General features: G+C 32.8%; 2 protein-coding genes across 5 annotated transcripts in view; one reads left to right on the top strand and one right to left on the bottom strand.

Moving 5' to 3' along the window:
• The window catches only part of LOC105345801 (CD109 antigen), a 147,828-nt gene that overhangs the window by 51,395 nt on the left and 75,321 nt on the right, over positions 1–21,112 (top strand). The window lies entirely within an intron of this gene.
• Positions 542–20,655, bottom strand: LOC105345803 (neuropeptide Y receptor type 6). Of its 2 annotated transcripts, none has more exons than XM_011454111.4 (2): positions 20,427–20,655; positions 542–2,664 (listed from the first exon to the last, which is right to left on the bottom strand). In XM_011454111.4, the coding sequence occupies exon 2, from the start codon at positions 2,214–2,216 to the stop codon at positions 1,083–1,085; it is 1,134 nt and encodes a 377-aa protein (XP_011452413.3). In that variant the 5' UTR covers positions 2,217–2,664; positions 20,427–20,655; the 3' UTR covers positions 542–1,082. The 2 variants fall into 2 exon arrangements, with proteins under 2 accessions (XP_011452413.3, XP_034318352.2); XM_034462461.2 differs by lacking the exon at positions 20,427–20,655 and adding an exon at positions 7,013–7,156.

Raw genomic sequence — 21,112 nt, 5'->3', positions numbered from 1 at the left:
TAACCATAGCCGAGGGCAAAATTCTAGACAAATATTGTGAGGGACCATCTTAAAATTTATGAAAGCATCAATCCAAATATCAAGCCAAACAGAATCTTAGCTGAGATTATATACAATGTTCCTCTAAATGAAAACAATAAATATTCTTATGAGAATTTTGATAGTTGTAAATATGTCTTTGTCGTTGTGAAATTGTCTAAAAAGCAAAAGGTTTGGTTCAGTAGAATGAGAATAATGACAGTGGAATGAGAATAATGACAGTGGAATGAGGAGCATCGAGTCTTGGCATGTGTCAACAAGCAAAGGAAGTTGTTAATATTGGGAATGCAATGAATAATGAAGGAGTTACTCTATTATCTAGAATTACAAGTGCAAAGTTAAACTCTAAAAAATGGCCTGACATTGGAAATTGTTGTCTTATGGCAGCTAGTGGAACCAGGATCAGCTTTGAAATTATTACACAAGGGGGAGTAATGAGAAGTTGGGTTTCTGCTGCTCATCTGTCATATACGTATATGTGTAATGACAACTAATGTCTATATCAATTTATATCAATTTATTTTTACACCAATGATAACAAGCAAACATCTCTAATGACACAGCCAGTATGCAAAATTCAATTTATCATCAACGCAGGGATTCACAACATTGAAACTGGAAATTGTATAGTCATATATACTTGTATACACTTCAGTTAAAAGTGAGTTAAATGGATGACTGTTAAACATAGTCACACACAATAATCACAGAATCACTGACCAAAACAGTGGAATTTGACAGAGGAAAAAGACATAATCCATTATCAGAACATGTACGTCCAATAATTCTTGAAATAAAGAGCATTACTCATTTGAGGTGGCTTTTTTAAGTATTATTTTCATGAAATTTTAAACAACTAAATCTGTTCATTTAATCAGTGTGAAATCACCGCATGCCAGTATCTAATGAATGCCCAGTTCATTATGGTCATCAATAAAGATGACAACTGGTCAGTTGCTGAATTAGTCCAAAATAATGTAGACAGTTATCTTATAATTTCAGTGGATAAAGCCCTTCACTTCCTTGGGATTTTCCACTGTTTGTTATATATGATTTTTGTCTTTGATGGATATCAGCATCACTGTTTGGGGCTGTTTGCCACTGTTTGCTGAGGACTGGTCGGCCTCTTCCATGTGACGAATTGCACGAGGAAAAGAACATAGAAACTCATGTAGAGAATGGCGAAACGGAGCAATGATGACATAATACAACACAAAATTCACTGAGAAGTTGATACATTGTAGCGTATTGGTGACTAGAGATACAACAACATAGCTGAACCCCTGGTCCTTGCTCAGAAGCATGATGAATTTGGTGATTTCTGATGGAGCCACAAGGATGAAGAAGAAGATGATGATAGTGACCAGGGTGATGTTAATTCGGCGATGAGCAGACAAGCAGGAGGTGTCATCCCGACTATGGAGCAGACGAAGTTGTCGGCTTTGCCGTAAGGCGCGAATTAATTGGAGATTACAGTAAAGTAAGATGGATAATGGTATGAAGTTTCCAAATACAGCCCACAGTAGTTTGTGTGTGTACTGGAAGGAGGAACTTTGGAATAAAGAGCTCATTTGGATCTGTGTGTAGTCCTCTTCTGCACAGTCGTCTGTTATATAATGCCAAAAAGACACAAGGTTGAACGCAATAGAGATGAGAGCCACCACAAGTATACCTATACTAGTGGCTTTGATTGAGATGAACTGACGTGAGCGGAATGGGTGACATATCGCCAGGTATCTCATCAATGCGGTTAGTACTGTCAACATGGTGCTACTGAATATAAAGATACTGATTATGACGGAACTGTACATTGTGTAATACAACATGAAATCACTTCGATGGAAAATTTTCTGGTTGAGAGTTTGAAATCCAACAGGGAATGTAGCTATGCAAAACATCATGTCGGATACTGCAAGAGACACCAAACATATGGTCGTACAGTATTCCACTTCATCCAGCATTCCTGTATTCTTTTTCTTTGTAAAAATGATGACATTTAGAATATTACCCAGAATCCCAAATGAACAAACAACAGGAATGATTATGCGGTATAAGTAATACTGCAGGGCTGTCAGTATCTCAATCTGTTCATCCGTGAAAACCAAAGTGGAGTTCAAATCCTCTTCAGCACCATCAGACGAACAGTTTATGGTCAAATAATATGACTCGTTAGCCATGTTTGTCTTTTATTTTGTATTTTGGTTCCACTTTCAATAATAATGAAAAATTGCTTCTACTTGTAGTAATCGAGCCAGTATCTTCCTACTTTTTACCACTCTTCAGTTTTGAATCGTTTGATGTTCCATTACTGGAGTGTCTACATTGAACACAGGTTACTTAAATTCATTTGAAGTTTGCTGCCATGGAAGGACGTCTTGAAATCAGTTTAGATTATTTACAGGAAGTCCGACAACATGCCTGGATATCGGACTATTAGCATCTTCCTTTTATTTATTTATCTTTCCCTCATCTAAAAGATTTTATTACACTTCTTCCAAGATATTGACACTAAGTAGTATATTAGCACTTCATAAAAAGGATGAAAAATATTTTTGTTTCATTATGGAGCCAGTTTCTTAATGGAATCCAATTGTGCTTCTTCTTCTTTAGCCATTCAGCTTCAATCTGAAACATCAACAAAGAGCTTTATATTAATTATCCATCATGACAAAAACAAGCTAATGTACTCATTAAGTCAACAAAAAAGCTGTGAATTAATTTGTCAAAAACGGCAAATATAAGTGGTAAATTAGAACAAAAGCCCAACCACTGCATCATGCGAGAGCTTCTTTCGATCTGACGACAACTGTGCATGATAAATTGGAGGAAAGGTCTGCAAATAAGGACCAAACTTACTTAGGGTCTTAAATCAAGACCAAATTGATGATCATTTGTACATGATTTAAAAGGACAGAAAACTCATTTTTTAAGGGGAAAAAAAATGGTTTTTCAAAGTTAAATGCAATTTTAAAACAATATACATTTATTACATGACAGTTAGGGAAATATGAAGATTTATTCCCCCAAGAAAAATCATATTTCCCAAGGGCTTCACCCATGGGAAATATGATTTTCTGGAGGAACAATTTTTCATATTTCCAAAACGTTCATGCAATAAATTTTTTGTTATACCATAACAACAAGATTATACAAAGCACATCGAGTTCTAATTGTTTTTTGACCTTACGAAAGCAATAACTTCTGGAATGTTTTATTTTCTGTGTTATTTTCTCTCTTTTTTCATTTTCAAATCATTTATAGTAGTTACCGATAAATTGGCTTTTGTGATTTAAGAGAATATAATGATTAATTAACTTAGATTTAATCATGGATGTTCAGTTGTTTCATGGGAAATGTGTAAATTTTTTATTTGTGTCAAATTTTGCAGTTTAAAACTTAGACAAAAAAAAGTAATAAACTAAACATGATAAATGAAAAATTAACAAAACTATAGCATGTTTGTGTGCTAAAGCATGGAATTGTAGTACATGTACCTGTTTTGATTAAGTTTGATTAGATTCATTTCTATTTCAATGCAAATCAGTTCACAAGTAAAGAAGGCATTATGGTTGGTTCTAACATTTCCTGGCGATGTAAATGAGAGGAATAATTTTCAGTCCCCTGAACGAGAGCTGGGCTATCTATACAGATCAAAGCGTTGTTACCGGATTGTATGCCTGTGATCCCTTCTCCATATCACAGAGCAGTGTGTCTAGGTTCCATTGAGTTAATGAATGAGCAATCGAAAAACATGTCAAAAATATATATCACCTTTGATATATTCCGGTAATGGTGTTACGAAACACTCTTTATACAGGAACTTAGTGAGTTTTGTATTGAATGACGGAACTTCTTGGTTGAACAGTAGTACAAATAATATAAAGCTCCATCTGTATTATGATGCACTCAGAAAAATATCTTTTGATAAACAGATACAACATTATGAGTTGGAATTACTTACTTTAAAAAGTGCTTAAACTTTCCTTTTAAATGTCAGATTATTTTTTTCTTAAATTTTGGGAACTGAAAGTTAAATATAAAGATATCTTAGATCACATTACAGTGTAGAATGGTCAGATGTGTGCTATGTTACATTAAGTCTTACACATGTATATGAATGACCTTATATGGTCAAATATGGTTAGAGGTACAGAATGATTCATTATAATGGGATCTTTCAAGATTTCAATGTGATTACCAGGGATTCCTAATTTTGACCACAAGAAGCAGTGATATGTTTCAAGAACATTCCCAGTCAAATCAAGTCCTCCTTGTTCAGTTTTCTAATGCTTAGATAGTTTTATATGGTTTGTTATATGGGTGCATTGTGCAAGATGAAAACCCTATGTTGATAATTGTTGACTGCAAGGAAGCTTTTAACAAAGCTCAAGTTACTCACACAGCGCAAAGCTTAGTTTCACAAAAAGCTGTCATTTCATTCCAGTTTATGAACAATATGGCAGATACGTGATTAACAATAATTCTGAATCTCAGGGGAAGGACAGGATTGGAGAGTTGTCAAGTCAGAATGGAAACTGGTGGCCTAAATGATGTCATAAATGCATGAACATCTGTACATAGACAGACATGTCTATAAAACGAGTAGTATTAGAGCCAACTGTTTTTATCAATAAGTGCATGCTTTCAGTCTGTACATTTCTCTGCTCATCCATTAATTATCATATAAAGAAGTCCCTTGATCCCTTTAAAGGGACTTGGACACGATTTGACTTAAAATTTTCAAATTTTATTTTTCCATTTTCAATGTTTATACTGATAAATATAGAAGTTTATAATGCTATGTCAAAAGTTGAAAGTCAGATATCAAGTTTTAAGCACGATACAGAGTTTATAATTCTTTCTTTTGTAAACAAATCTCGAATTTTGTCATTTTATCATGTTCATTGTGTGGATGTAAATCTCAATCAAATGTAACTTTCTTTTGTTGATAAAAGTATTTAAGAAGATATTGAATTAGTTTAAATTGTTTTTTACATGTCATTTTGTCTAAGAAATTGTAATTCTCTACATTACATTGTTTTGTAAACAACTATAAGACTCGAGCTTTGTTTACATAACTATCAATTCTTACCTCTGTATCTCGCTTGTAACTTGACGTTAACTTTTAATATTTTGGTAAATCATTTAAAATGCACCAATAAACCATTTTATACATAAAAAATAAAAATCAAATTTTTGATCTCAAATCGTGTCCAAGTCCCTTTAACTGGGTTCATGCACACATGTGTAGATTCTCCCTACCCCTCCCTAAAAAACGAAACGAAATTTTGCAGGTGATAACAGTGGGGTAAGCATTTTTCACAGGTGTTCCAGTCAACACTGACCTGCTAATCAGCCTCGGTGATATTACGGGTATGTCTCCAACCTTCATTAGTCTCAGTGATATTACAGGTATGTGGCCAACCTTCATGAGTCTCAGTGATATTACAGGTATGTCTCCAACCTTCATTAGTCTCAGTGATATTACAGGTATGTGGCCAACCTTCATGAGTCTCAGTGATATTACAGGTATGTCTCCAACCTTCATGATACGCATCATATCATGGCTGTCTCAATGATATATATTGAAGAAATTTTTAAGATGATATACCCCAGGTATATTTGAAAATCTCTTATCATAATCCTGTACTTAGGTTTAACAATAGATATGAAAGGCAATGCATGCACATTTTAATTCCATAAATCTGGGTTATTAAAATTGATGGTGAAACTTGATAATTCTTAATGATAAAATTTTTCATTTTGTCATGGTATTCAAAAAATTAAAAAAACAAATAATGGTTTCACAGCTATATAGTGTTTTATCTGAAATAATTTGTCAGCTAGGAAAATAAACTCGTAGAGTGTTTTCTATAATGTGAAACTTAAAACTGAGTGGAAATAAAGAAGGGTGGGATGGAAAGTCTGATGTCAAGTGATTTCCACACATAAAGATATTAATCAGAATTGAATCAATAGAATTAATGTACTTTTATGTTGTTCCCTAACGTTTTAGTCAATGCACTTGTCATCCCATATACATGTATAATGCTAGTACTGGCATGTCATAGCTAGGGCTAAACTGACACACTGACCTTAAAGTTCTGATGTTTTATGTCTAGCAATGGAAAGAAAATAAAGAACAGAACCAGAACGAATCGGATACAGTAAGAGTAACAATTACTAAATGCTGCTACAAAAATAAAACGGGGGATGGCACAAATATCTCTACCACCCCCTCCCCCACACCCACCCCACCCCCATAATATTGAGAAAATTAAATGAAATAAATGCTAGAATATAACAACTAATTTAATTTAAAAGGATTTTATTAACCAGGTTTTTTAAATGAAAAATCCCCCTATTGTACAGATAACTCCTCCTACAGTTTTCAAGATAGGCTGTTGTTGTAATGCAGATGAATTGAACATGTATCAGGGATATGCATATATTTTTGGATTTGATTTTTGATTATTCATGGAAAAAATACCACCTGTTAAACAAAGTTAATATTTGGCAAAATATTGCATATAGAATACCTAATTTTTCTGGAGGGTTTATCAATTCAGGGTTGACAAATGGATTATGGATACTGTTTACACAAATGAAAACCTGGTTTGCTGTCACTTTTTACAAACATTATAGAATTTCATTTTTCATTTATATGCACTCTTGTTGTCTACAACTTGTTTAAAAATGCAGAAAAAAACAAAACTCTCATATATTAACCAACATATTAAAAAAAGCTACTGACTCTTATACTGACTCAACAAGTTCAAGACTCTCCTGATAGCATCTAAAACTCTGCCCTCTTTCATGTACTGAACAGATTGTGCATGATACAAGTTAATTATATTTATTGAAAACCATGTCACTAGTTAAAGGAAAGTGTTACTCTTGGTGCAACTTCAAAGGCAATTCAGATATAGCAATTTCTTGTAACAGACAATATTTGTATCACGGTGGCACTTACCAGTAAATGTTCAGTTCTGCTACTTTTTATCCTAGTAAGTTAAAGGACAAGAAACCTGGTTAAGAATAGTTACAGGTTCATCTACTCTGTGAAAGGGAGCAGTTAGATTCCCACACTTAAAGGAGGCATCCCAATAATGATTGAGGGTGAAACCTATTCCCAAAAGTAATAAAAAAACAAGTGAACTCAACACTCCTTTTGTCAGTCTTTATGATGCAAATAAATGACCAAGAAGGCAATTTCTCCATGCCCATGCATTCAATTTCCATTATTTGCTAATTGATGCCATAAAATTGGTAAAGTGTAATTAATAATAATGAAGGATTGAGAATTGATAGCTGCCAAGACCCTAGGATTGACCTTCTAAGTATGGATGTTTAATTTTTTTGCGTGATTTATTGCCTGAGAAAAGGCAAGCGGTGGTCAGTGGATCGATTCATTAGGCAGCACAGGACCAGACTGATGGATGCTGGCCTGTGTGTGGTATCATAGCGCTAGCTGTTGTTGAGTCCTTATACTTTGAAGCAATATATTCTTCATTGTTTTTTGGCAGTTTTTATGTTGCCATAATTTCCTACATTACGGAAGAAATGTGTGAAACACAAAGGAGTAAAAGCCGTTACCACGTGATGTTGCAGTTATATCATGATGTTTATTAGAAAATCTGTTTCAAAGGAGCTGCTCTAACGCTGTATCACTTGTCTATTAGTTCTGCTGTTTTTCAGTCATATGAACACTTTAAATTAGCATGCAGCAATTCTGCTTGCGGCAATTGTTCTCTCAATCTTCTAGTACTCAAAAAATTTAGACACAGAGAGATTTTTAACAAAATCTAATGGGATATTAAATTGTTTTTACAATAGAAGAGGAGTTCATTTGAAAAATCTCATCCACAAAAATCAATTCAGATTGTCTAAATTTGTGAAAACTAAATCAAATTAAAGAAATATTGTTAGATTCAAAGACGAAGAAAACTACACATCAAAGAAAAGGTTCTTTTAAGATCAATAATGTTTGCATTACTGTATAATTCAATCTGATTTCCCCAGTTCTGGGCTACAATTTGGAGAAGTAACTAAGGACAATCAGTGTTGTAATTGTTCCAGTATAACTCTTAACTTCATAAACATCTCATTTTAGCTAACTGACAATTAGTTAATGATTTGTGGAGATTTCGTAAGTTGTCTGATACAGACGAGCTGCCAATCACAGTGGTAGACTCCTTACAAAGGTGAAGTCAGGAGAGAGACTACCAAATACATGTATAGAACCCAAGCTGATTAAAACCAGATCCTCGATGCTCACGATAAATGATTATGTTGAATAATGATTATGTCAATATGAACCATTAATAGCTACATTTCACTAATTATCATCAAGTAGGAGCATCCAGGATCTGAAATTAATCAGATAGTAAAAAGAACCAACATTTCATGCATTGATCATCCTTTGCAGAACATATCACTGTAACCATAACAAAGAAAGGACCCGGTAGACTTCATGCTTATCCAATTTCCCCTAAGGAACTAGTATGATAGATAAAAAGATCTTTTTTGTCCAACATTTTAAGTAAAATGTAGAGATCCTTTTAATACTATCTATATTTCTGTCCTAGTGAACCCCCCCCCCCCCCCCCCATGTTTACATAGCAAAGAATTGTAAGCTCTGCAACTCTCTTAAAACTCAACAAATGACACTCAAATTTTGGTTGCCTTTTTTTTAAAAATGCCTTACTGGAGCATTGTAAAGATGAATATCAGAAAAATAATTTTTGACAAAAATCGTGAGTCTACCCCTTTAAGTCACTGCTTCGCAATGTTCAGGTGAGCATTTATAGCTGATAGCTAGGACTCAACGTTGGTCTGGTTTAACATCAAGTCTATACTAAGTTGCAGATTGTTTTTCTAAGAATTCATAATGGATTTTAATTCATTAAAGGTCATATGAAATGATATCCTGACCATATTGAGTTATATACGGGAATGAGTTCATAAGTGCCTATTTAATAAGACTATCATTGTTTTTTTTATATTTTATGCAAAATGTGAGCGCCACAGTCGATCAAAATCACTTATTCACAAAAAGGAACATTGACTTACGCGGCTTACCTCCCTTGCTTAAAACGTCAGTAAGACCCAACAGCCATATAAAGCTATGTTGTGAATACAAATATCCATGTCATTTTGCAGCATTTTAAAAGAAAAAAAAATACTATTCTATATAAAAACTTGTATAATTATAAAATAATCACCCAGTACGTCAGTATTTTTTCTCTCAAGAAATGAAATCGTGTGAGTTTATATTTGATAGCATGTATACATACTCAGTTTCGAGACTGCACGGAGAATGAATGATTTTCTTCTTAAACCCACATGCAAGTTTAATATAATTTTAATATATGCATGTATATATGTTTTATCTCGACCTTTTTTATGAAATTGACATATTCAAAAATAACTGATCGTTTTTTTCCCATTTGCACGTTCATGCGATTCATTAAGATTTTTTTTCTTAACTTATAAGCCTCGTGGTGCCTCATTCGCTTCACGATTATACTGTTTGTTTCGCTTTCAAATTCACAAATATGTTACCATTTAATTATTTTTAGTCTAGGAGAAATTTCTTCAAATGTTTTGTTTTTGAAACGTGTACTTATATTGATATGTGCGGTGTTTCGATTTTACAAACGTGTATACATGTGCGGTGTTTACTCACAGATCCCTTCTCTCCCACTTCCTTCCGCAATTTTTTGTTTCGTTTTTTATCATTATTGATGCTGTTACTTAAAATCTGTTGATTATCTTCACATTCGTTCACAACTATTTTTATCAAACAACATTTATTTTACCGATACATTTCTAAATCCTTAAATGCCATATTTCCGCGATCTTAAATTAATATTATTTCAAAATAAAATTTAAGAATAATTTTGCGGCATTTAACAGCAGCTCTTAAATACAAACTATGTACACAATGCCTCAAACATTTTCATTGGCCTGTCTAATACTTTTTTATGTGACAAAATAAATCAAATCAATTAAAATGCTTTAATTCCCTTTAAATGTAGCTCAATCATTATACGTACCGAAGAAGAAAATGATGTTTCTATTTCAAAAGAATAAGCATAATTCATTTATATATAATCAGCTGTTAATGTTGGAGCATTAATTCTTTCGTTAAATTTCGACTGCAGTACGGGATCTTCATCATGATAGCTTATTCATTAACGACCAATTAAAACTAAGTCATCTGTAGGCTACTATGAAATCAAATTATCTCATTTGAAAAGAAAGACACGTTCATATATGCAAAAATTACTAAAATTTAATCGATAAACTTCTTTAAAATTACACTAGTTTTAATGCAGTGTTTACATCGGTGGGTCTGTGTGACGTCATAAATCCACAAAATCAAGAACGATAAGCGGGGAAGAATTTTTTGAGGTGCTCAGTTTTCACGGTTATTTCTCAGTAATGTAAAGGCAAAAAAATCTTACATCACGTATTTTAACATTTGTTTATACCAAGCTTTATATTTATGAAAGAAAATCATAGTGTTAAAAATCGTTTCATATGACCTTTAAGGTTCGTTTGAAAGCTGAGGTGTTGTCACATTACATAGATTTCTATCCCTTTTCCTTGATTTATCAGAAACTTGAACTAAATCATAAATAAAGCTCTTCGTGCTACCCACAACTTAAGTACTACTGTAGCACTAAGAAGGAAGCACTGATCAGGGAAATCACTGGGCGGAATATTTTTGCACAAGGTTGTGGAGAAAATAACCCTCTTTGGTTCTTTCTATTACAGACATGATATTCTGCTTGATTTTGCTAATAAAGGATTATCTTTGGTGCACAGGGATATCATTAATCAAATGTTTGCATTATTACATCGCTGTCCTACAGTTCTGGATCTCTTAGATGTATCAGTCAATCTGTTGCATATTTCTAAATAATGGCTGTTAAGATCTCAGACCAGTTTATGAATAATGTTTATTTTAGGATCAGAGATATTATATGTTCTTTGTGTGGAGATTTTGTCTTCTATGTCATTATATTATTTGTAATGCTAAGCACCAAACCCACGAGTTCAGGTGTATTATCAAGTGTATCAGGGATGTTTACATCAAATATTTCCTGGTTCACAATAATTTCGAAAACATTGTATCATATTTAACTTGTGTTGGAAAATTCCTGCTGAGGCTGTCAGAATTGGAGGGTGTAGTTTCCTAAATGCCAGCATAATAAATGCCAATGCAACATGGCATATTTATTGTTTGGTCAAAATAAGAAAAAGGAAAAAAAATAAAAGATAAAGGTACCGGGTAATAAAAAAGATATTGAACATCATTGTGAGCATGATCTGAGCATTTTATATTTGTTATTGAATAAGGAAAATTACTAAATTGAATTCAAGTCTTTTAGAACCATTTTAAGAAGACTTTTGGTAGGATGCAATTATTCATGTCTTGCATCAAAACTATAAAGTTAAAGATGACATGGTTTCAAGAGAAATATGCTCCGATTGCATAGTCTTAGCTTAAAAGCCAGACAAACCTTGCTGATTTCAAAGAGCCAGGGCTGAGTGGCCATGCAGCAATGAAATATACAGGCCTACATCATATTGCTGTTTGACAGACTACTCAAAGTCCAAGTTCTTGTTAAACTGGTTCAGACCTGTAGTCTGGATGTCAAAATGTAATGCCTATTGTGATTGGGGTCATACAATGGTACCTTTCATACATGCTTTATGTGGAAGTCTACCGCTTTTTAACTCTGTCTTCCTCCTGTCACTTTTATTGGACAATATACTGCTTTTCCAAGAATTATGTGAGTTGTTATGATGGATAGCTTTAGATAGCCTCAACAGTAAACCCGACTTGCATTTGATTGCAATATGCTGCATGATTTGTGATAAGCATGTAAACTTCAATTTCATTATTGATTTAATAGTACATGTAGTTTTTACTTCTCTTATTTGTTATTTGTTGGAAGCTTAACCTATTTTTACTGAACAATGACAAAGAATTGTTCAAGTCTCTATACACAAAGATTTCTTCTCCCCCCCCCCCCCCCCAAAAAAAAATAGCCTAATCAATTAGATGGTAATTAAATACCTGCAAACTTTTTTTTAGCTGGTGTTGATATTGCTAAATTTGATATCCTTATTAATACTAATCAGAAAACCTATCTGTATATATAGTATATAAAAATATGTGCTTTGAATTATACACATTCAGATATTTCATTGCTGAATTTATCCTTCATCAATAATGAAAAGTTATGATACCTTAAGGGCTTTTAATAACCTTATGTTGTATATTTGAGAAGCTAATTTGTCATAATCGTAAAACAGATGAGCTAAATTATACACTGTTTGAGTATAATGAATATCATATTTATAAGTTATGACAATACATTATTAGTTTTTTATTAATTGAATATGATATTTATTAGATATAAAGATACAGTATTAGTTTATATCTGCTTTATTAAATCATTTGTCAGCAGAATATAAGTACCATGGGTGTGGTTACTTTGTTTTGGTATTTGCCAGAAAACTTTTAACAAGTATTCTTTCCGCAAAATTAGAGGAGTCTTATTGGATTTGAGGTGTGATCAGAATCAGATGAATCTTACCCACTGCAGACCCGATATTCTACAACTTCTGTACTTAAGATTTGAATTATTGAGACTTAAGTTTCATGTAATATTCAGACTGTTTGTTTTATTCATATATAAAATGAACAGAATTCTTTTAAAAATTTTTACAAATTTTTGATTATGATAAGTCTTTGAAAATCAAAGATTATATTTTCATAGCTTTCTAGAAGTAAGCTTAAGATATGAATTGTGAATTTGTTTGATGGTAAACACTCATATTTACATTTGCAAATATGTTTCCTTAGATAAAGCTATTGAAAATGTTCAAATCTGAGTGAACTTTTTCATGATGTCACAATGATTTACTCATTCACAAGCTTATCACTTGAAGGTTGCATTATTGTAAACATTAAAAAGTTTGAATGGTTTACCTTTTTCAAACATAAATATAAGTAATAAACTGCATTGAATGTTAAAAATTTCACTGGAATTTGAACTTGGTTGGTACATGATCAAATCTCTGAGATTAGCCCTTTGGTCTTCACAGGATTTGTACATGTGACCAACCAAGTTCATATCCTGGTGAACTTTTTTAAATTGCTGTTTATTTCTAAAATAAATGTAACACAAGTATAGACTGCAAAATTTGAACAGAATCTACCCTCTACATGTTATGTTCTTACATGAGAGAGAGAGAGAGAGAGAGAGAGAGAGAGAGAGAGATAAACTAGAAATTAGGGAATGGTTGAGTGAAGAGTTGAATACTTGCACATATATTTCCAGCATCTGTATCTTGTAAGTTGTTATCTGTTTTTCTTTAATCATATCTTATCTATTAGGTATAGCAGTGAGCAACAGGTGGCATTTTGAGATATGAATAAACAAACCGATAAAGATTGATATGTGAGAAGGAGAAAATGTTATACACTATAATAATTGTGTGCATTGCTTAAAACTTGTAAAGATGGGGATAGGAGTGGGGGATGGGGTGGAATTACACTGGGAATGTTTGGTCCCATGAAATCAATGCTTAAATTCTACCAGAACATAGGAAACCACTGCCGACTGATGAGAGTTGTTGGCATCACTGCAATAATACATAGTACTATTTCTTGTTGAGCTTAGATTTGTTTTCTAGTGGTATTTTATCAAAGGATAGCTTTAAGTTCTCCAAAAATAGTTTTATAATATCACTTGATGTAGAGTTGAACTTCATGACTGATTATAGATTATTGTTTTCCATTGATTTTATAAAATATCGACCTGGTATAAAGGTAAAGAAACAGCTGTGTGGATATAATGGATTTGGGTGAATGTCCAGAATTTGGAAGTCCTTCTAAGACCATTATAATTGGAAGATCAGCTACGGTCCTTAGCTATTTCTCCATAAGGCCTGACATTTCAACAAGCTGGATTGATAGAATTAAACATTTTAAATTTGAAACATAAATTTTTTGATTGGTTCTGAGTGTCAAAGGAAACAAAGTGAGTTTCTTCTGCAAATTATGACATCTCATGAAATTCTATGATGAGGACACTTTCATACACCTATCCTCTTTAAAGAAGTGGACAGGCATAGATGATTGAAGGCTATATTTCCCGTCCATGTTTCTCATGAGAAAACAGTCCACCATTTATCTACTGTTAATCCACTGATAATCCATCCTTTTTAATTTTTCCACTACTGTCATTTAACAGTATTTGTTTCATTTATCTACAAAACTTTTCATCAGCCATTCATTTTTCATCTAAAGAACTTTTCTACACATATTTTTTCCTATTTATTTAAATCACTTCCATCTTTTTATTTTAATTGTTTCGTTTATCTACAAAACTTTTCATCAGCTATTCATTTTGCATCTAAAGAACTTTTCTACACATATTTTTTTCCTATTTATTTAAATCACCTCCATCTTTTTATTTTAAATGTGTCAGCCATTTGTCCATCAACTATTCATGTTGAGTAATAAAAGGGAAAACTTTTTTTCCCTTCATATATGTCCATTTATAGTACAGTCTCTAAAATATCCCTGGTTTTTTAAAGCAATTTCAAATATAAAAGCAATCTCTGAATATTGTGGACACAACAACATGCTGATTATTGCTTCTTCATTATCCCCTTGTGCAACTTGTTTTTACTTCCGCTTTGCCAGAGTAACTGCATAGGAGGGTTGATTAGAATCAACTCTCAAAATTTGATGCGAGCAGGAGATGAAGTTCATCCCAATTTAATCAAAACAAGCAGTTGTCTGAGCTGAATTTCAGGCTACATTTCCCGAATTACTAAGAGAAGAACTGGTTTATAATTCATGGTTTATAATAAGGAGAATAAAACTATTTTACTAAAGTTTAAAACATTAGTTGTGTGTTTTTGCTAGTAACTGGAGGAATTGTACAACCATATAAATGTACACCCCCCCCCCCCCCCCCCCCCCCCAATTGGATACACTCAGAGCATTCATTTGGGATCGGAATATTAAATGAAATATTTTAATTCAGAAAGGTTTTAAGAAAGATATTTGATCTCTTCAACTACATGTATATTCCTAAATTAAAGGCATATAGACAGACATGATATCTTTATGTTAAGGACACTTAATATGATAGGACATTCATTTTGGCACTCTTGGGGCCAAGCTGGATTTTTTGTTATTGGAGGAGATCAGAGAGATATTACATGCCATGGAATTAAATTTTTGCTTTCGTATATATAAAAGAAGAAGATTGCTGAGGAAATAGTTTAATAGTTCATTTTAAATTAAGGCTCATTTAGAACGGGTAAGAATGGTGGCGGCCTCACTTTGAATTTTATGCCAATTCTTAGGTTTGTGGGACAAAAAAACTGGGTTTAAAGTGGAAATTTTTTTGAAAATGTTTGGCATATTCAAGCTGCTAGAATAAATATATAGCTGTTTTTAATCCTGTCTGTAGCCAAGGCATGTTCATGTCAAAAATGCTGTTACAGGTAATAGTAGCTGTTTATTCGTATATAACAAGGGCCACGCCAATTAATATACAAGGCACCTAGATGCACAGTTTCACAGTCATTATGTTTTGATTGATTTCTTCTATGATCTCTCATGATCACCGCCATTAAAAAAAAAGAGTTGCCTAGCCATAATCTGGTTATCTGTAGATGATAGCTTATCTGAGAACACTCAAAATCTACATCTTTATTGAGTCAAACATGTCGACAACATACATCTGGTGTTCAAGTACTTGGATGTTGCAAGCATCAGTAGCCCTTTTCATAAAAAATCTTACAATCAATTCTTATTGTAAGTGAAAACTTAAGCTTTTGTTCATTTTCACAAAATATCTAATGAGATTCTTGCATGTAAAATTTGTCGTAACTTTATTATGATTGCATGTACCCTCTTGTATTTATTTCAAACTGTAAGAAATCATTACATGATTTAAAAAATCTAATTTTAAGCTAATTTTAACATTTTGAAACACATTATACCGTTATTTTGCATTATGTAGCAGTCATTGATAAATTCTCCAAAAATTTTTTAGGTAAATTTTTGTCGTAAGATTTTTCCACGTCACACTGAACACACATTGTGATTGTGACATCATTGATTCCTACTACTGGTACATCACATTAATTTCACTCAATGTAAGAAGTGTACAAGCACTTTAGATTTTGCGTAAGAGATTCTTAATACAGTTGAACTTCGATATCTCGATCACTGATATCTCGAATACAATGTATATGTTGAAGTGATTTGTAAATCCAAACCACTTATTTTTTAAAGTATTTTACCCTCAATATCTCGAATACTTGGATATCTTGAAGTTTTGAAATAGTCCCATCCAGTTCGAGATAATGAAGTTTGACTGTATATTAATATTTTTTGTGATAAGGGCTACAGCCTTAAATTACTAGATGAATTTATGTATTCTTCCTCCACCCTCCTTTTTGTTTTAAAGATGTAATACGCTGGCTTTGACATGCACTTGAACAACTTTTGGGTGTTTATTGTTGCAAGTATTGGTAAAAACTGCAGATATCTTGACATTTTGTTGCCTAAATGAAGCAATCTTTTATGAGCTAAAGATAAATCTTGGCGTTTGAATGAAATTAGGATTGCATGCAATCTTCCATCACTACCATAATGCTTGTAGCTATATATAGCTGTGAGAGTCGCTAAGAAATCAGAAACTTTATGAAGTCATCATTGATTTTTGACTGATTGAGATGGATGCTTATATTGATTCTGAGCAATTTGTTTTGTGATCCCAATTGAGTATGCTGTGTTCCCAAACCTAGATGACAATAATTAAACAATAAAATGCTTTCTTTGGTGATTCATATGGGTATGAAAGTAGCGACATTGCAGAAAAAATACAAAACCTGCATTAGCAGATAACTGGTATGTTAAATTTATTTGCAATGATTGCTACCTTCATAGCTGGCATGAATCATTAAAGATAATGTTTTATTATACCCCCGCTCCAAAGGAGAGGGTGTATACTGTTTTACCCTTGTGTGTGTGTCTGTCTGTCTGTCCGTCTGTCCCTCTGTCTGTCTGTCTGTCTGTCTGGCCGTCTGTCTGTCTGTCTGTCCGTCCGTAACAAAAATTTCTGTCGCATTTATCTCAGCAACTATTTATCGCAGATGCTTGAAATTTTAACACAGTGTTTGTTAAGGCATGCCATATCGTGGGATATATTTTTGTACCAATCAGACGTCAACTTCCTGTTAAATGACGACTTTGTTATTTTTAGCCAAAATTTTCAAACAAATTTCCGTCAAAGAATTCTAAGCAACTGTTTATTGCAGATGCTTGAAATTTTTACACAGTATTTGTATAGGCATGCTATATCGTGGGATGTATTTTTGTACCAATCAGACGTCAACTTCCTGTTAAATGACGACTTTGTTATTTTTAGCCAAAATTTTCAAACAAATTTCTGTCAAAGAATTCTCAGCAACTATTTATTTATTTATTGCAGATGCTTGAAATTTTAACACACTATTTGTTTAGGCATGCCATATTGTGGGATATATTTTTGTATCAATCGGACGTCAACTTCCTGTTAAATGACGACTTTGCTTATTTTTTAACCAAAATTTTCAAACAAATTTTCGTCAAAGAATTCTAAGCAACTGTTTATCGCAGATGCTTGAAATTTTTACACAATATTTGTATAGGCATGCCATATCGTCGGATATATTTCTGTACCAATCGGGTGTCAACTTCCTGTTAAATGGCGACTTTGTTTATTTTTAGCCAAAATTTTCAAACAAATTTTCGTCAAAGATTTCTCAGCAGCTATTTATCGCAGATGCTTGAAATTTTTACACAGTGTTTGTTAAGGCATGCCATATCGTGGGATATATTTTTGTACCAATCGGACGTCATCTTCCTGTTAAATGAGTACTTTGTTTATTTTAGCCAAAATTTTCAAACAAATTTTCCTCAAAGATTTCTCAGCAGCTATTTATCGCAGATGCTTGAAATTTTAACACACTATTTGTGCCATATTGTGGGATATATTTCTGTACCAATCGGATGCCAGCTTTCTGTTAAATGTCGACTTTGCTTATTTTGCATATTCACATCAGAGCAGGGGTATCACTAGTGAGCATTGGCTCACAGATATCTTGTTGTTTATATTTACATTTTTTTTTAACAAATTAATGAATTAATTGTAAAGTGAAAGTAAATAAACTACGCTAGCACTTTAAATTTTCACATGCAAGAGAATGCTATTTTCTACATGATAATGACACGGTGGTAGAAACAAAATATCACCAAACTCATCAAAGTCGCAAAATTACATACCGGCAAGTGATTTACTGCTGTTTAATGACAGGATAGGAACTGAAGGCTTTTATTGCTTCAGTAATAAATACCTTACTCACAATAAGGGAATGCAATGAAATTCTAAATTTACTAACAAAAAAAGAAAAGGAATAATTGTGACCATTAAATCATTTATCTTTGAACAGTCAGAGATTTTGTAGCATTGGTGCCAAGATTAAGATTTAATAGATTCTCTAAGATGTAAAAAATTCTCATTAGATATTAATTGCCTCAAGGAAATGAATATGAAGAGGGAACTTTGTCTCGGAGGATTTCTCATCTGATGCAAGATAATGATGTAAGCTTCAATTTGCTGGAATTAGGCTATTTGGGTGAAATTTGGTAGCAAATGGGGAAATATAAGAAAAGACTATGCAGTGGTAGTGAAAAGCACAGAATATTGTAAATGCTATTGCAGAATTGGTAAAAACATATTGCAATTTTCTTGGATCAAAGATTTTTGTAATATGTTTGGTAATGTATCTCCTCAAGTTAATGTATGTGCACAGAGAAATAACCAAGTTTCCTGGTAACCTTAACAAGTTTCTCCATACAGTACTTATTGTTATACTAAAAAACCCAAGATTTGGTTAAGTTTGAGAGAGAAGCCTGTACTCAGGCAGCATGAAAATGAATCACAGGGAAAACATTTGTAAAACTCTAGCAATTGAGATTTAATGCAGGGGTGGTATAACTTCCGTTAACCCTGGTCCTTCAGTATTTTAGTTGTTTACTAGAAATTCTGTTCCTTAACATAAAAACCATGGAAAATTTAGTTTGAATGCAGGTGTCTGTCATCTGCAGACAAGTTAATTCCCTATGATATTCCCAGCATTTTTGACTTTTAATCGCTCTTTTTAATCACTCTTTTATGTAAATGAAACTGAATATAATTGAAGTTTAACTTTGAGGACCTTTGTATTAATTATTATGAAAATGCAGAGTTTGAGTTGTTCATTCTTTTGTGACACAAGGGAGACACTATTAAACTTTATTATGATGAATATTGCCGAGATTTACAGATTTAGGTACAATTCTGATTGCAAAAAATACTGATTTGCTGCACCTCTCCACTATAACATTCAACTTTGCAGCATGTATTGATGAGTTGTAAACGAGGGAATTTAAAGAGCTTTGTTCTCTTCCTTGCTCGTTAAATAGATAATGGTTATTGAGGTCTTAGTTGTTCATTTTAGTTTCACCAAATACCTTTAGCACAATGAGCAGAGATACTTCACTTCCAAAATGATATTCTGATTATTCATAGTTACAGTTTATCTACTTATATAAGATCAGGCATTAACTAGACAAATGCTGTGATGTCAAACAGCAGTTTATAAAATTATCGAAGTCGACTAGAATTGCTATCAACCCTGTGTAACTTCTGTCACAGTCCACTGTTTTCGACCAACAGATTGTGTTATTAACGTGAATGAATCTTAACTTGACAATCAATTCTGACAGTGGGAAATTGGAGAAAAAAACAGATAACAATCCAGATGACAGGAAGATGAGAGCTATTGGTTAAAAACTGTTGTTATACTGTTGTTTCATCAATATTCATGATGAACATCAATTTTTGTGGATTTTGTTGTAATGGCATTATCCAACGAAGTCAAGAATTTTTTTTAAAGGTTTTATTTATTAAGAACTTTGTTAATACACTTATACAATAGTTTATTTATCCTTAAAACAATGAATTTTAACTAATCCTTGAAATATATGCTCTCGAAGATTAATGAGACCTCAGTAAGTTATTAAAGTTTATCCCTACAATTGTCTGTGTGTCTGTATGTGTTCAATTGCTGACAGATAGCGTACATTTTTATTAAATAAAAATCATTAAATTTTTCCTGGAAAACAATATTTAGGCACAAACTTTTAGAAAATTTTTAACTAAAAGTTTCAGTTCCAAAGTTACAATTTTTTTTAGAAATGATTTAGATATCTTGACAGATATAGGAGAACAGATTTGATACAGAAAAGTACTCACTTGTCACTGGTGATAGAGTCCTGCCAGGCTAGTGCTATCCTCCATTGTTTTATACAGTATGAGAGGCATCAATCTGATCAATAAAGTCAGCGGATTTAATGCGACTCTCTCCTATATATCATTGCTGCCCTCCCATGCACCCCCTACTGCTGACGCTGCGCACTGGCTGTTAAACAGAAAATTTGTTGAAGTGATTGACAGCAAAAGAAAGCAAAATACTCTTTTATTGTTGTATTTTATTTCCCACAACAATCGCTCCGGTTCAAGGATTAAGGGATATATCATAGTTACAGTCTTAAGACCAGAGGATCAGACTTCTCTATTAATATACTAGTATATGAGTTATAAATAGCCAGCCAACTTCTCAAGATTGTTATCATACACCATGTTGCCCTGAAAAAATTATCATTATTCTTCAAGAAGGTTTTGTACATCATATCAGAGATGAAAGCTAATAACATAATAGATACATTGATAATTACTGCATCTACATTAAGATTTAGTATTCTTAGCCCATTTTAATATCAATATTGCAGTGATATGTCAAAGAGAGAAAAAATGATTTAATATTTGGTTATTCATTTAGTTTCTGTGCGAGATGGAAAAGAAAATGTACAATGTGATATCCTGATATCAGAGTCATAGAGGAGTGTTTGGCCAAGCTGCTCTACCATTTAAACTCGAAA

Source organism: Magallana gigas, chromosome 3 (genome assembly GCF_963853765.1).
Source record: "Magallana gigas chromosome 3, xbMagGiga1.1, whole genome shotgun sequence".
NCBI classification, from domain to species: Eukaryota; Metazoa; Mollusca; class Bivalvia; order Ostreida; family Ostreidae; genus Magallana; species Magallana gigas.
The sequence above is the reverse complement of the archived record's forward strand: the minus strand, read 5'-3'. Positions and strand labels throughout refer to the sequence as shown.